The sequence below is a fragment of the Sus scrofa genome, chromosome 13 (genome assembly GCF_054392235.1).
Source record: "Sus scrofa isolate SSC_HxYL_T2T_F1_AM1 chromosome 13, Sscrofa_HxYL_maternal_Yorkshire_Landrace_v2.0, whole genome shotgun sequence".
Classification (NCBI taxonomy): Eukaryota; Metazoa; Chordata; class Mammalia; order Artiodactyla; family Suidae; genus Sus; species Sus scrofa.
The window spans coordinates 70602190-70616084 of record NC_139395.1 but is presented as its reverse complement, the minus strand read 5'-3'; the positions used below and the strand labels follow the sequence as shown (position 1 = coordinate 70616084).

The window sequence follows — 13895 nt, the reverse complement described above, 5'->3', positions numbered from 1 at the left end:
CCCAGGAAAGCCCCAGTTCTTCTCCATCACCATCAACATGAGAGCCGTGTAACCTGAGGTCTGCCCTCGGCTTGTACTGTACAGGCAGGCTTTTATTCTGACCAGAAGCCCACCTTCAGCATGTACCGTTCAGGCAAGCTTTTATCCTGTCCAGAGGCCCACCTTGGGCATGTACCGTTCACGTGAGCTCCCTTCCTTGGTTAGGAACCTGCCTTCAGGTTTTTTTTTTTGCCTTCTGGCAAGGTTCTTTTTTCTGATTAGGAGCCTGCCCTCGGTTTTGCACCGTTCAGGCAAGCTCCCTTCCTTGGCTCCTTGTATCTTCTCGGCTCCCCGCACACACCCATTATGAATCTTCTTTTACTTCCAGTTACTATTTTTCTTTGAATTTGTGTGACAATTTAAAAACTATTTCTTAAGCATCCTGGGTACAGAAATTATATAAGGATTTTTATTTCATACTCATAATTTTTTATGGTATTTCACATCATGTATGTCACCTAATTTAGCATCAGTTTGGAGAAAAGGGTGAATTTTCTTTATTGAAATAATTGCAAAGTCTTTAAATTTATTTTTCCTAAACAACAGCTCCCTTTATTTTCATGTACATATTTCATCAACGTTTTTAGTATTTCTCTAGTAATTTGATTTCAACAACAACAACAAAATGTAACAAGGATGATCAGTTCTGTTAACAAATATAGGCAGTTCAACTGATGGAAGCAGAAGGGCATGCTGGAGAGTAGCTTCTAGGCGTAAGAATTCTGTGAGCCCTGGACAGAGGACAGTATCTTTTCTAGAGGAAATGGATCATACTGCTTGAGTTAAAGTCATTTGTACTGGATAGGTCCTTCTTGAGGTCTTCGAATGGCAAAAGGAAGAGATGGTGGAAGGCCCACACCTCATCCTTAGTCTCATGAGACAAACTAATCTAAAACACAGTTACCATGTAGTTCAGAATTATGGAAGAATTCTTCCTTCACCAATGATTAACATTTCAAACTAGACCTTGAGATATACCAATTTAGCATAAGTTGGAAGGAGAAGGATGGAACACAAGTAAAGTTAGAAGCAGAAATACTCAGAATGACAAACCATGTTCTCTTGCCCCAACGCCTGTGACATATGCACATATTTCACACATATGTACGTATATACACATGTGCATGTGCAAATGCATACATGTTTGTTGGATGGAATGACTGAATGTTGGAACAAGAAAGTGGACTCAGTCATCTAGGCTATAATTAATTCATGTGCATTTTTGAGCAGGCTTTGGAAACTAGAGGTGTGTTTTATGAAGAATCCTGACCTCAGGTCCATGGGCACAAGATAGATGGTTTGGATGGGACCCAAGAGACCACAGGTGGAGAGACCAGCTTGAAGGTTGAATAGACTTTATCACATAGTATAAAGATTAAAAGAGCTGGATTTGAAATCATTGGAACTGGATCCACTACTTACTGTGTTACCTTTGTCAAAATCCATAATAATTGCTTTTATCTTTTTTTTTTTTTTTGCTATTTCTTGGGCCGCTCCCGCGGCATATGAAGGTTCCCAGGCTAGGGGTCGAATCGGAGCTGTAGCCTCCGGCCTACACCAGAGCCACAGCAAAGCAGGATCCGAGCCGCATCTGCAACCTACACCACAGCTCACGGCAACGCCGGATTGTTAACCCACTGAGCAAGGGCAGGGACCGAACCCGCAACCTCATGGTTCCTAGTCGGATTCATTAACCATTGCACCACGACGGGAACTCCAATAATTGCTTTTAAACCACAGAAATTTTGGAAAAATAGAAAAACAAGACCTTTATAATACAGCTTTTGTGGGTATTAAATGGGGTCAATTGCAGGAAATTCTGTCACAGAACCTAGCACATCCATTCATCCATTAATTCCTTCATATATCAATTTAGTTTTGATAAAGTATATTCTTATGACAATGGGAATGCTGAGCTCTAAAAGGCAGACAAGCATACAGGGACCTTATGCTGAATACATGCCGGATGAATTTGCATCATAAAATTGTTCTAATAAAATTGAAATGCTGGTAGTGAGAAATCAGAATTGGGAAGAGCGAGGCTAAATTTGGCAAAACAATTAACATGATAAAGTTGAATGGATTAAACAATGTGGAAATGAGAAGTGACAAGTTGGAACTGGGAGTTTTAGAGAGTAAGAATACAATGATGGAAGTTAGAAGAGGAAGTGGTTTTGTAGGGGCCACTATAAGCAAAGAAAAATGAAATGTTGATTATGAGATTGGCAATTGGACGTCCAAAATATGTCTGGAAGGCATGTAGAAAATGCATGCTTTGAATCAAAATTTTAATGGACATATCATTTATATAGACACAGTGGTAGGCACATTAGACTTGACAAGGTTTCTAAGAGAATATAAAGAAAAATGATAGCTATCATTTATTGGACATAACTATCATAAATTAGATGCTGTTTTAAGCAATTGGCATAGGGTTAACTTATTTCTTCCTCAAAATAATAGCAGAGGTAATTGCTATTATTATCCTCAATTTACAGATGATGAAACTGTGGATCAACAAGCAAATTAATTTGCCCTGGGGTCTAGCAGTTAGTTTTAGGAAAGAAAATTTGTAGTGGGGTTCATGTGACTGCAGAGAACAGAGACTTGAGCTCATTTCAAGTTAAAAAGTGGAAGGAAACAAAGAGATGGTTATGGGGGAGGGGAGGCTTGTTTTAGGAAAGTGGAGCATGAAGGTTATTGGAAGATATATTTTGCTTTTTAGATGAGATGATCTTTGCATGTTTGAAGTCGTCAATGAGAGATCAGAGAGAATGAAGTAAGGATAGCTGTAAAACCAGAGATTCAAAAGGAAAAATGGAACATTACACTTTTCTAATTCTTTTTATTATTCAAAGGGCTTACGGGTCTGTGATGCCAGAAATCCTCCCTCAGAAACCCCTGTGATGTTCAGAGGACAGGTGTTGTCCTCAGTTTATAAATTAAAAGCTGGAAGGCACAGACCATCAAGTGGTAATTCCTCCAGGCTTGCAGATCTGGATTATGGTGGAGCAAAGAATAGGATCCCTGGTGTGTCCATTCCCATTTTCTTTTCCTAAACCTCACTAGTAGAAAGTTGAGAAATCTGCAACCCAGGAACAGAGGATTTAATGTTGATAGGGGGGCCCACCATGGAAATTTCAAGAAAAAGGATATGATGGATGCAAAGATAATTGAACTCATTTCAAGCATCTATTGATGACCCATACCATCCCAATGAATATACCATTGTGTAGATACCTAAGATGAAACTGCTGATGCTCTAATCTTGATGGAGCCCCTAGGGTAGAAGAACAAAATGGAATAATATAAAAACTCAGGAAATATACAAGGGAACAGATGGAGGTAATTCTAAGAGTTTTATAAAGGGCATGTGGGTAAACCTGGTTTTGAAGATGAATAAAGGTGCACAATGCCAGTGAAGGAGTAGGAGCACCACTGTATCACTAGACCAGTATTCTGTGCTTGAGGAAATCCAAATAGTTTGTTACTGTTTCAGTGTATGTGACTGAGAGTTAGGGGTGCTGAAGCAGTGGGGTGTTAGGAAACAGGGAGGAAATAGCTGTGTGAAGGGTCGTGTAAAGTATCCCTAAGTGCTTAGAATTCAACTGTTGTGCCAATATTTCAAATGAGTTTAAAAAACTAAAAACAGCAATAGGGCTTCCCACTGGGGCACAATGTGTTAAGTATTGCCGCAGCTGTGGTGTAGGTCATAGCTGCAGCTCAGATTCCATTCCTGGCCAGGGAGCTTCCATATGTGGTGGGTGTGACTGAAAAGGAAAAAAAAAGGAAAACAAAATTAGTTCCTGAAGATGTTAAGGTCTTGTTAATTGCTTCCCACTTTCCTAAGTAGGCTTAGAAAATACTGAATACTTAAGTCTGCTTGGAAACTTACAGTACAAACCTGTTTTAAGAACTTAAGTGAGAAATCTGTTTGCCATAGACATTTTTGGTACCACCAAAATGTTTTTACATCCCCTCTGCCCACCTCTGATTAATGTGCAGTGCTTGTAGACAGTCCTATGGAAGCTCACATTAGTAGCTCTGATGGCTACGTGGGAATTATTGCCCCCAGGGAAAACCCTCTGCTATTAAGGGTGGGAGCCTGAATTTAAATGCCCCAGACTCCCATTTTTCAAATTGATGGTTCTAGAAGGCATTCTGTCCACTTATCAGAGGTTGGTTCATACAGGATCAAGCCGTCATTGACTACAATAACAGCCTTAATAGCACACCTAAATGATGGCTTTTCTTCCATCCCTCTTTTACTGTCTTCACCCCCACCCTCCTCCCTCCTGAGATCACCTCCCATATACACTAGGTCACCCAAGCCCTTTCAGAGGTTCTACTCTGAGAGAATTAAATAGAAGGTACTATTTAACTTCGCTGAGAAAGCCATTGTTTTTACATAAGGGAACATCTTTATTTTTCTAAGACTCACCTATTGCTTGCCATGGTAGAATTTTCTCTTAGAAACTCCATTTATGATGAAATGTTTTGAGACTTGGCCTGACATATTAAGTAGAAAAGGGAACAAAATAGGAGACACTTTGAATTTGGGGGCTGGAATATAGATCAGGAAATAATGGTTAAGTGTAGTTCTTGCTGGTACTAAAGATGATTAAGAGTCAACTGACAGTGTGTTATATTCAAATTTGGGATATCTTCCAGAGGCTTCAACAGGAAAAAGGAAAAGAAAAGTCAGTCATCCACTGAACCATATGTTTTTGGTTTGTTTGTTTGCTTTGTAGTAGGGCATGTTTTAATGAGATTTTTCAACTAACTGAAATTTTACCCCGTGATCATGGAAGCTTGATCATTTCATGGGACTCTTCCTGATGACATCTGGTAACACGGAGATTAAGGTGAAAACCCTAATGGAACTGCTGCCTTGATTTTTTTTATTGTCTTTTTGGATGTGTTCATTGCCTTTTTTTCAGCTTTTTATAGATGTGCACAACTTTCTTTTACTGGCAACTCTCTGATTCTTTCAAAAGCATCCTTGTCATTTACACAGTTTGGGTAATGATTTAATTTGGTAACTACAAACGCTAAGCATTTCAGCATTAAACATTAAAGGCATTTAAGGTATTATGCACAGAAGGCTATTATATTGCTTATATCTGTATTCCATTTACAATTTATTTAAGTATCACTACTGGGCAGTACTTTGCATTTTAATTGAAAAGGTAACACTTCACCTCATAGCATAAAATTGGGTATTGTTACACAAGTATTAAAGCTCACATGCAGTTTTCATTGATAATGATTTTATTAGGTCCTCAGGCTCCAAATGCTAGTTATCTCAAGGTGTTTTGAGGCTGAGCTCTAAATTTTTAAGCCTTAGGACCTTCTAGTCAGCTGGTCACAATTTCAGATTTATTGCCATTTTTTACATTCCCTTTTAATCCTCTTGGGGAGATTTTTTTTTTTTTTCTTACCTTGCAACCTCTTATTGTCATCGTCTTTGTATTTATGATACACTCAGCTGCATGTTCGTGTACCCAATTCAATGTATTGGCATTGCCAGCATATCTCATAAAATGTGCTACACAGAATTCTTTGGTCATAATCTTTAGGCCATTCTATAACATCCATCCACCAAATTTATTTATTTATTTATTTGTTTGTTTGTTTGTTTGTTTTTTATGGCTGCACCCACATCACATGGAAGTTCCCAGGCCAGGGACTGAACCTGAGCCAAAGCTTTAAACTACACTGAAACCGCAGCAGCACTGGATCCTTTAATCCATTGTTCCAGGCCATGGATGAAACCCACACCTTCACAGTGACCCAAGATGCTGCAGTCGGATTCTTAACCCACTGCACCGCCACAGGATATCCTACCATTTCTCATTTTTGGTCTCTGCCATATTCTACATAGAGACAGTCATTTCACGTAGCTTAATACAGTGTTTCTCAAACTGACTTGGGAAATGATGGCCCATGCTTGGCTAATTTTAGGTTATACGGAGTTAGACTTGTGCCCTCAAGCCCCGCAGTTGTACTGAGTGACATTTCACATACCCTGCTTGATAGCCTACCTGGATTAATCCACCTGGAGAAACCAGCACTAGCAATACGAAGCCATTGAAATCAGAGAAGTGTCAGAGGAAATTAGAGTCTCTTTTCTTTGGATGCATTGCAACTTTCCTGTGATCCTGTCTTCCTCTCCCCAGGGTGGGGAGAACAACCTGAAAGTGGAGTCCTTGGCACAGCCCTTAGAAAACCTGTCCTAATATAGAAAATTAAGACAGGTGTCAAAGTAGAATGTTTTATATGCCAGGAAGTATCCATGTGTTTTCACTCAGAATAAGGAGGGTTATTTCTCTCCTGACTTTACGTACTTCCCCTTGATGTTAGTTTAGGAGATACTGTCCCCAAGGTGTGACTAGAGTTTTGGGATATCTTAGAACACAGCTGGTGGCCTGGAGGGCAGTCAAGGTGAGCTACTTCCAGCCTGTAGGGGGTGTGGAGGAAGAGGAAAGAATGTAAAAATGTATGGAAGGCTGTAATTTTGTTTTTAAGTTAGATCTCACCAGCTATATATGTACTTATTTGTTTGTGTGTTTAGTTCTATACAGTTGTGTCACATGTAGTTTGTGTATCTACCTTGTGGTCAAGATCCCTGACAGTGCGCTTTTTCCTGACCACGCCCATATCCCTGCCCCCAACTTCCCAAAACACTGGCAACTACTCATCCTCTATTTCTGAAAATCTGTCATCCTAAAAATATTATACAGATGGGGTCATACAGCATGTACCCTTTCAGGATTTTTTTTTTTTTAACTTAGCGTGATTTCTTGTGCATTCATCCAAGTTGTTTAAGGTACCAGTAGTTCTTGCTTTTGATTGCTAAGCGGTATTTCAGGATATGTATGTACCCTGTTGGTTTAACCATTGAACCATTTAAGGACATCTGGATTTTCCTAGTTCAGGGCTATTACAAATAAAGCTGTATAAACTTTTTGTACAGGGTTTCTTGTGCACATATGTTTTCATTTCCCTGGGATAAGTGCCCAGGAGTACAATTTCTGGATCACATGGTAGTTGTGTGTTTAGTTTTTTTTAGAAACTGCCAAACTTTTCTAGAGTGACTGTAAAATGTTGTACACTCAGAAAGCAACAGTGTTTGATCCTGTTTCTCCAAATCCTTTCCATGATTTGATATTGATGCTGTCTTTTTATTTTATCTATTTGATAGGTGCACAGTGATATTTCATTGCAGTTTTAATTTCTGTTTCCCTGATGGCTAATAATGTTGAAATCTTTTCATGTCCTTCTTGGCCATCTCTATCTCTCCTTCAGTGAACTGCCTCTCCACTATTTTACCTACTTTCTAACTGAAGAGTTTTATTTTTTTACTATTTGAATTTTGAGAGGGGTTATTCTAGATACTATTCCTTTACTGGATAAGTGGTTTGAAAATATTTTCTCCTGGTCTGTTGCCTGTCTTGTCATCCTCTTCCTGTGGACTTTCACTCTAGATCCCAAAGATGTGCTTCTATCTTTTTTCGCTAAAAGTTCTCTATTATTTCTATATTTTTATGTTTTACATTCAAATTCACAACTCATTTTTAAACTTAATTTGCTTATATGAGTGAGGTTGAGGACAAGGTTCATCTCTTTTTTTACCTATGTTTGTCCATTTGCTTCTGCATCATTTATGGAAGAGCTATCTTTCTTCCACTGAAGTGCTTTTGCACATCTGTCAGAAATCAATTGAGCTTACTTGTGTGGGTCTGTTTCTGGCTTTTCTGTTTTGTTCCATTGATCTAGGTATCTATCCCTCTGCCAATACCACACCCTCTCACTCATTGTAGCCACATACTAAGCCTTAATATTAGGTAGACTGACTTTTTTAGGCTGCATTCTTCTTTTTTTTTTTTTTTTTGTCTTTTTGTCTTTTGTCTTTTGTTGTTGCTATTTCTTGGGCTGCTCCCGCGGCATATGGAGGTTCCCAGGCCAGGGGTTGAATCGGAGCTGTAGCCACCAGCCTACGCCAGAGCCACAGCAACACGGGATCCGAGCCACGTCTGCAACCTACACCACAGCTCACGGCAACACCAGATCCTTAACCCACTGAGCAAGGGCAGGGACCGAACCCGCAATCTCATGGTTCCTAGTCGGATTCGTTAACCACTGCGCCACGACGGGAACTCCTGCATTCTTCTTAATTGAGATTATCTTAGCTTCTCAAACACCTGTGCTTTTACATATAAATTTAAGAATTAAGTCTTTTTGTATCTATAAAAAAAATAAAACAAACCAAAGCCTTGCTGGAATTTTGATAGTAATCACATTAAACCTCTATATCAATTTGGGGTGAGTTGATACTGTGCTGAGTCTTCCAGGCCATGAACACAGTATGGGTGTGTTTTCATTTCATTTAGATTTTGATTCTTTTTTATCTGTATCTTATAATTTTCAGTATATGTGTCCTTTGCGTATTTTATTATCTGTATACCTAAGTATTTTATCTGAAATGATCATAAGCAACTTTGTGTTTTTAATTTTGAATTCTGCATATATGTCGTTACTATCTAGAAATTGTATCCTGTGACCTAGGTTACTTGCTTTGTAGTGTGAGTTTGTTTGCTTTGTTTTTTGTAGATGCCTTCTGGTTTTTCTGTTTAGACAGTTATATCATCTGCAAATACAGGTACTTTTATTTCTTCCTGTCAAAACTGTATGCTTATTTTTTTTTCTTTCATTATGGCTTTGGTTAGAACTTCTAATGTGATGTTGACTACAAGTGACAAGAATGAACATGCTTGTATTCCTGATGCTGAAGGAAATCATTCAGTCTTTCTTCATCAACTATGATGTTAGTTGTATCATGCTTATTTCCTCTTAAAGTCTGATTGTCTTAGAGGCTCCAGAACTAAGTCAAGTGTTCGCAAGAATTAAAGAGGGCATGGAAAGAAAAATCTAAGGAGTTTCTACCAAATAATTTCTGGAATGATTCCTGATTTTTTTTTTGTCTTTTTTTTTTTTTTTTTTTTGTCTTTTTGCTATTTCTTGGGCCTCTCCCGCGGCATATGGAGGTTCCCAGGCTAGGGGTCGAATCGGAGCTGCAGCCACCGGCCTACGCCAGAGCCACAGCAAAGCAGGATCCGAGCCGCGTCTGCAACCTACACCACAGCTCACGGCAATGCTGGATTGTTAACCCACTGAGCAAGGGCAGGGACCGAACCCGCGACCTCATGGTTCCTAGTCGGATTCGTTAACCACTGCGACAACGGGAAGTCCCCTGATGTATTTTGACTCCTTGAAAGGGCTAATTCTAGTAACAGTTCTTGCCAAGACTGTATCATATGCAGCCTTGACTTGGATTTGGGTTACGTAAATGATCCTCCAGGATATTTCAGTAATCTGATACTTTTTAGATATTTATACTACTACTTTCATCTCTATAGTCTCTAGTGTTCTGTAAATAAGTAAATAAATAAATGAATACCCCGGAAAACACTCAAGGCCCCTACAGTTATTTATCTTTGCCATTCCTGACACATATGTTCCATGAACTGGCTACATCAGGTATTCAAAAATATTGTCCCTTTCCCTTATATACTGTAGAGATCATATAAATGCAAGTTTTTGGAGCAGTAGATATATCTGTGACAGATAGTATGTACTATTCAGGCAAATGAAAATTTTGCCTTTGGGGGAGAGGAAACATTGTTAGGTTCTGTCGAACTTTGAAATCCTTTTTTGCATATTAGAGGTAAAATCAGTGATGACTATGTTCTATGGTGTGAGATTATGTAACAGAAGAAAACAAGGAATGGATAGGAAATCAGCAATAATAATATATACTTGTTTGTCAAAAAATTATTTGAAATTATTTTTCCCATGGATGTGCAACATTCTGATATGATATACATCCCCATTTAGTCTTTGGGAAACAATTGGATGGTACAGTTTTTCATTTCTACTCAGTTGCACTTCAAGAGCCTTAATGTTTTGATAACGTTGCATTTTAGTAGTAGATTTAAGATGACATAATGATATATTATATCGTTTTTGTAAGGTAACCTCTGCATAAAATAAGTCCATAAACACCATTCTTTTCTTCTTTTATAGTCAGACATATGTGAGGTTTGTTGAATTGCTTTTATTTCATGGTTCAACTTCAAACTTAGCAATTTTATATTATTTTTTAGTAACAATAAAATGCACATAGGCCATCTTATTTTCCTCTGATGTAGTGATTTATGGTGCTTAGAATATGAGTAAGTGTCTACAGTTTGTAGTTTTATCAATTGAGAGATAACTGTTTTGTTTTTTTACATTTTTCAAGGCAAAGTTGAAAATTTTTCAAGTTATATTCTAAAATACATATACTACCTTACTTATGTAGTCACCAAATAGGCAATTTATATCAACCTTTAAAAGCTATAAGATGGATATATTCTCTTGCGGATTGATAATGAAATTGTTCTGATACAGAAAGTGACACCACTGAGTATCTTAACTGTGGAATTCACAGTATTTTTTTTTAAATTAGAGTTTAGGGAAATAGTAGATTTTTCTTCTCTTTTTCCCCATAGGCTTAAGCTTTTGTTCAAAATGAAGCCAATAGAATTGTATCCATGCTATAATTTAAGCTGGAGAGTATAAATTAGAATTTGCTGTCCTGGTTTGTTATTGGAAGAAATTAAGTGGTTTATAAAAATAACCGCTGGTGATCAAAATGGCATTTGCCTTGATTGCTTTATTAAATACTTGAAAAAAAGCATTGGGGCAATGATAAAAACAGTTTGTATTTTTTCACAGCTTCAAATAAAAAGGAATATGTTGATTTAATTTACAGGATTAGTTAGTATGTATTCTTATCCTATTGCTGAATTTCTGGAAGGCTTAATAAAGAAATCAAAACCCTACTTTTCCTTCTCTAAACAAATATTGAATCTTCTCATTCTAAGGTTTCTGAGAAGGAATTTTTTTTTTTTTTTTAATTATCCTCCCATAGTAAGGAATGTCTCTGTTTAACATTTTAAATTTATGGTTCTTTCTGAAATTCTGTGTTGTTTTGTTTTCAAATCAGATCTTGAAAATTTTAAAACCAAAATGAGAAGTACAGTGTCAGTACGTGAAGGCCAAGGAGTCGTCCTGCTCTGCGGCCCCCCGCCACACTCCGGAGGTAAAAAAAATGCTCTGTTTTGGTTTTTTATATTTATTAAATAAGTTTCAGGGCATGACCCACAGCATATGTACTGTTATTGCTTCCATAAATTACCCTGAGAAACTTGATAATCCAAGCATCGGATTCTGTCAGCTGAGTCGGAATATGAGAAACTACAGAAAATGGTCTATCCAGAGAAGTTTATAATCATAATTTAATCATTCCAACCAGGAAGAGTCTAAAGGCAAACAAGATCAAGTTCTTTTCAATTACCTAATGGTGCTGTATAATGCTTCATCCCTATACTGTTAGCATTTATTATTTAGTTTTAGACTGTGACATACGTTAGTGTCTTTGTGCTTTCTCTTTCTCTCCCCTCCCCCACCACACACACACACTTACACATACTTCTTGATATAAGCTGTTGGACCTCTTGATATATATATATAATAGATTTCTAAAATGATACAGGTAGGTATGTTCACATCATTTTTATTAGGGTGTTGGAATTGCAAATTTTGTGCTACATTGGTATAAATTGAAATATTGTTGGAAATTCAGAAGCTTAACAAAATAGCTACAAAGAGTGAAAATGAACTTCTGCAATACGAAAATAATTTAATAAGCACCACTCCCCAGGAAGAGCCTGAAGTGCTAGTTTGATTTTCCTCCTATGCTCACTATTGCAGACTTGGTCACTCGCAGCAGAACAAAGAGGCCATTATTAATGTGCGAATCACTGTTCTCAGAGAAATAAACACATTCTGTTATTGAGAGGATGTGAATTACTAAGAGATAAAGAGGTTAGAGAGCATCCTTATGACCAGAGGGGAGACTGAGAAGTCTTCTTCCCCTCATAGTAAAGCTTATTCAAATGAAAATATGTTGGACTTTATTTATTTTGTGCCATACAAATCGAAGTCCTTTTTCCCCCAGTGACTTAGCAGTTTTAATCACAAGCCCGTCAGCCCAATAAAACAAACATTTCCCATCTTCAGTATCTGATCACTTAAAATGTCTGAGCCAGCTGCAGACTGCAGATTTGGGACTTGATTAGCCGCCACGATTGCCCTCATGTTGGTGAGTTTGGGTTTAAATTGGGCTCCCCAGTCATACTTGGGGAATGTATATTTTGCTGAAGTCATGAAGTTACCCCTTCAAAGTTGAAGTTCCTCTGCAACTTCAGAATTTCAACAAAAATGTACATTCAAGGAACTTCAACTTTGAAGGGAAGCATAGACTCTCTTGATTATCAATAAAAGAACCTGAGCTCAGATTGACCTGAGGAAAATAGGGTGTTTACTGGCTCACATAACTGGGATGATCACGTGGAGTCTAGTAGAGCTGTGTGGCTGACATGGAGGTTTGTCACCCAGAAGGCCTCACTACCTTGTTGTGGGCAGTAGGGTTAACAGATGGTCTCCAGTTCTTAGCACCTTCCTGATCTTCCTGGGCCGCAGAGAGCCACTTGCCCCTGGTCTCACCCTTCCAGGAGCTGCCCACGTCTGGTGACTGAACAAGGAGAGACCATAAGGGGCCAGCCATTTCTCCCCAACACTGGGCAGTCCTGGTGGTCAGTACTCAATCCAGAGCTTCCTGTCTCTATGATCAAGGCTCTGTTGGATCACATCACAGTTTGACTTCTAGTTTGTCTCAAGTCCTGCTTCTGCCTCCTTATTTGCGTAGGTTTTGATCATTGATAAAAATCTTTTATCCCAAACTCTAATAATTTGCTCCCTGAGAACCCAGTCTACAAGACCCAGAGAGTCATCTACTTTCGTAAGTAGTTGGTCTTTCTAGGTACTTCTTGGCTCACCTTCCCTCTGTGTTGATTCCACTGTCATGTAGACTCCTGTGTTGGCACATGTCCCCTGACAACTCTGGGATCTTGTGGTACTTAGAGCTAAACATCCTAATGAACCAGACAGGCTGTTGTTCAGTGGCTTCTGATTTTAATTGGATGAGCCATGCTTATGAGGTTTTCCCTGCAGCTGAGAACCAGAGACTTCCATCTGCTAACAAGCACTAGAATGAGAAAAGTATAGCTTCCAAAGGGAAAGAAGGACTTTATTATGGAAAAAAAAGGGGGGGGTATTAGGAGGCCATGTATTAGATAGAAACTAATAATTCTTAGAATTACATTTGGTAAGGAGGTATCAAAATAACTAAAATTTATTTTATAAATCAACATATAATAATAACTAGGTAGTCTTGTCTATGGTGAGTTTTGAAAATGTTGATCCCATTTAAGAGTCTGAGTGACTAAGGGATCTCCTTTAAGCATTTTTATGAAAAGACATATTCCTGTTAACAAAGGAAGGATCTTTTAGTTGGCTGGCCATGTACACAGTGAAAATGTCTTAATAAGCTATTGAATAAAACGTGTTCCAAAAGATGGCTCTCTTCTGTTGTCGTGGAATTGGAAAACTGTTGGCCAGTCATAGCTCTCTTGAGTAATGATATCCTGATATATGTCTGCCTTTGGTGACTTCATATTGCTATTCATTTGGTGACTTCTTATTGCCTTTTCATTGCTAAAGCTCATAGGTTGAGGTGACTTTGGAAGTCAAGCAGGATTGCAGGTGAAGAAGGAAAGCAATCTGGCCAGATAGAGCCCAGTGCTCTTTAGAACCTAGTGCATGCAGGAGATAGCAAATAACTGAACAAAAGCATGCTTTCCTTCATGCTATACTGTTCAGGAAAATGACTGTGGCCAGAACATCAGATT

General features: G+C 38.3%; 1 protein-coding gene across 35 annotated transcripts in view; it reads left to right on the top strand.

The window, feature by feature from the left end:
• CNTN3 (contactin 3) overlaps positions 1–13895 on the top strand; it is a 370445-nt gene that overhangs the window by 190545 nt on the left and 166005 nt on the right. For all 35 annotated transcript variants that reach the window (XM_021069237.2, XM_084989060.1, XM_021069229.2 and 32 more), the window contains one exon: positions 11090–11185. In XM_021069237.2, the coding sequence (XP_020924896.2) occupies positions 11090–11185 (96 nt within the window). The remainder of the gene's footprint in view (positions 1–11089; positions 11186–13895) is intronic.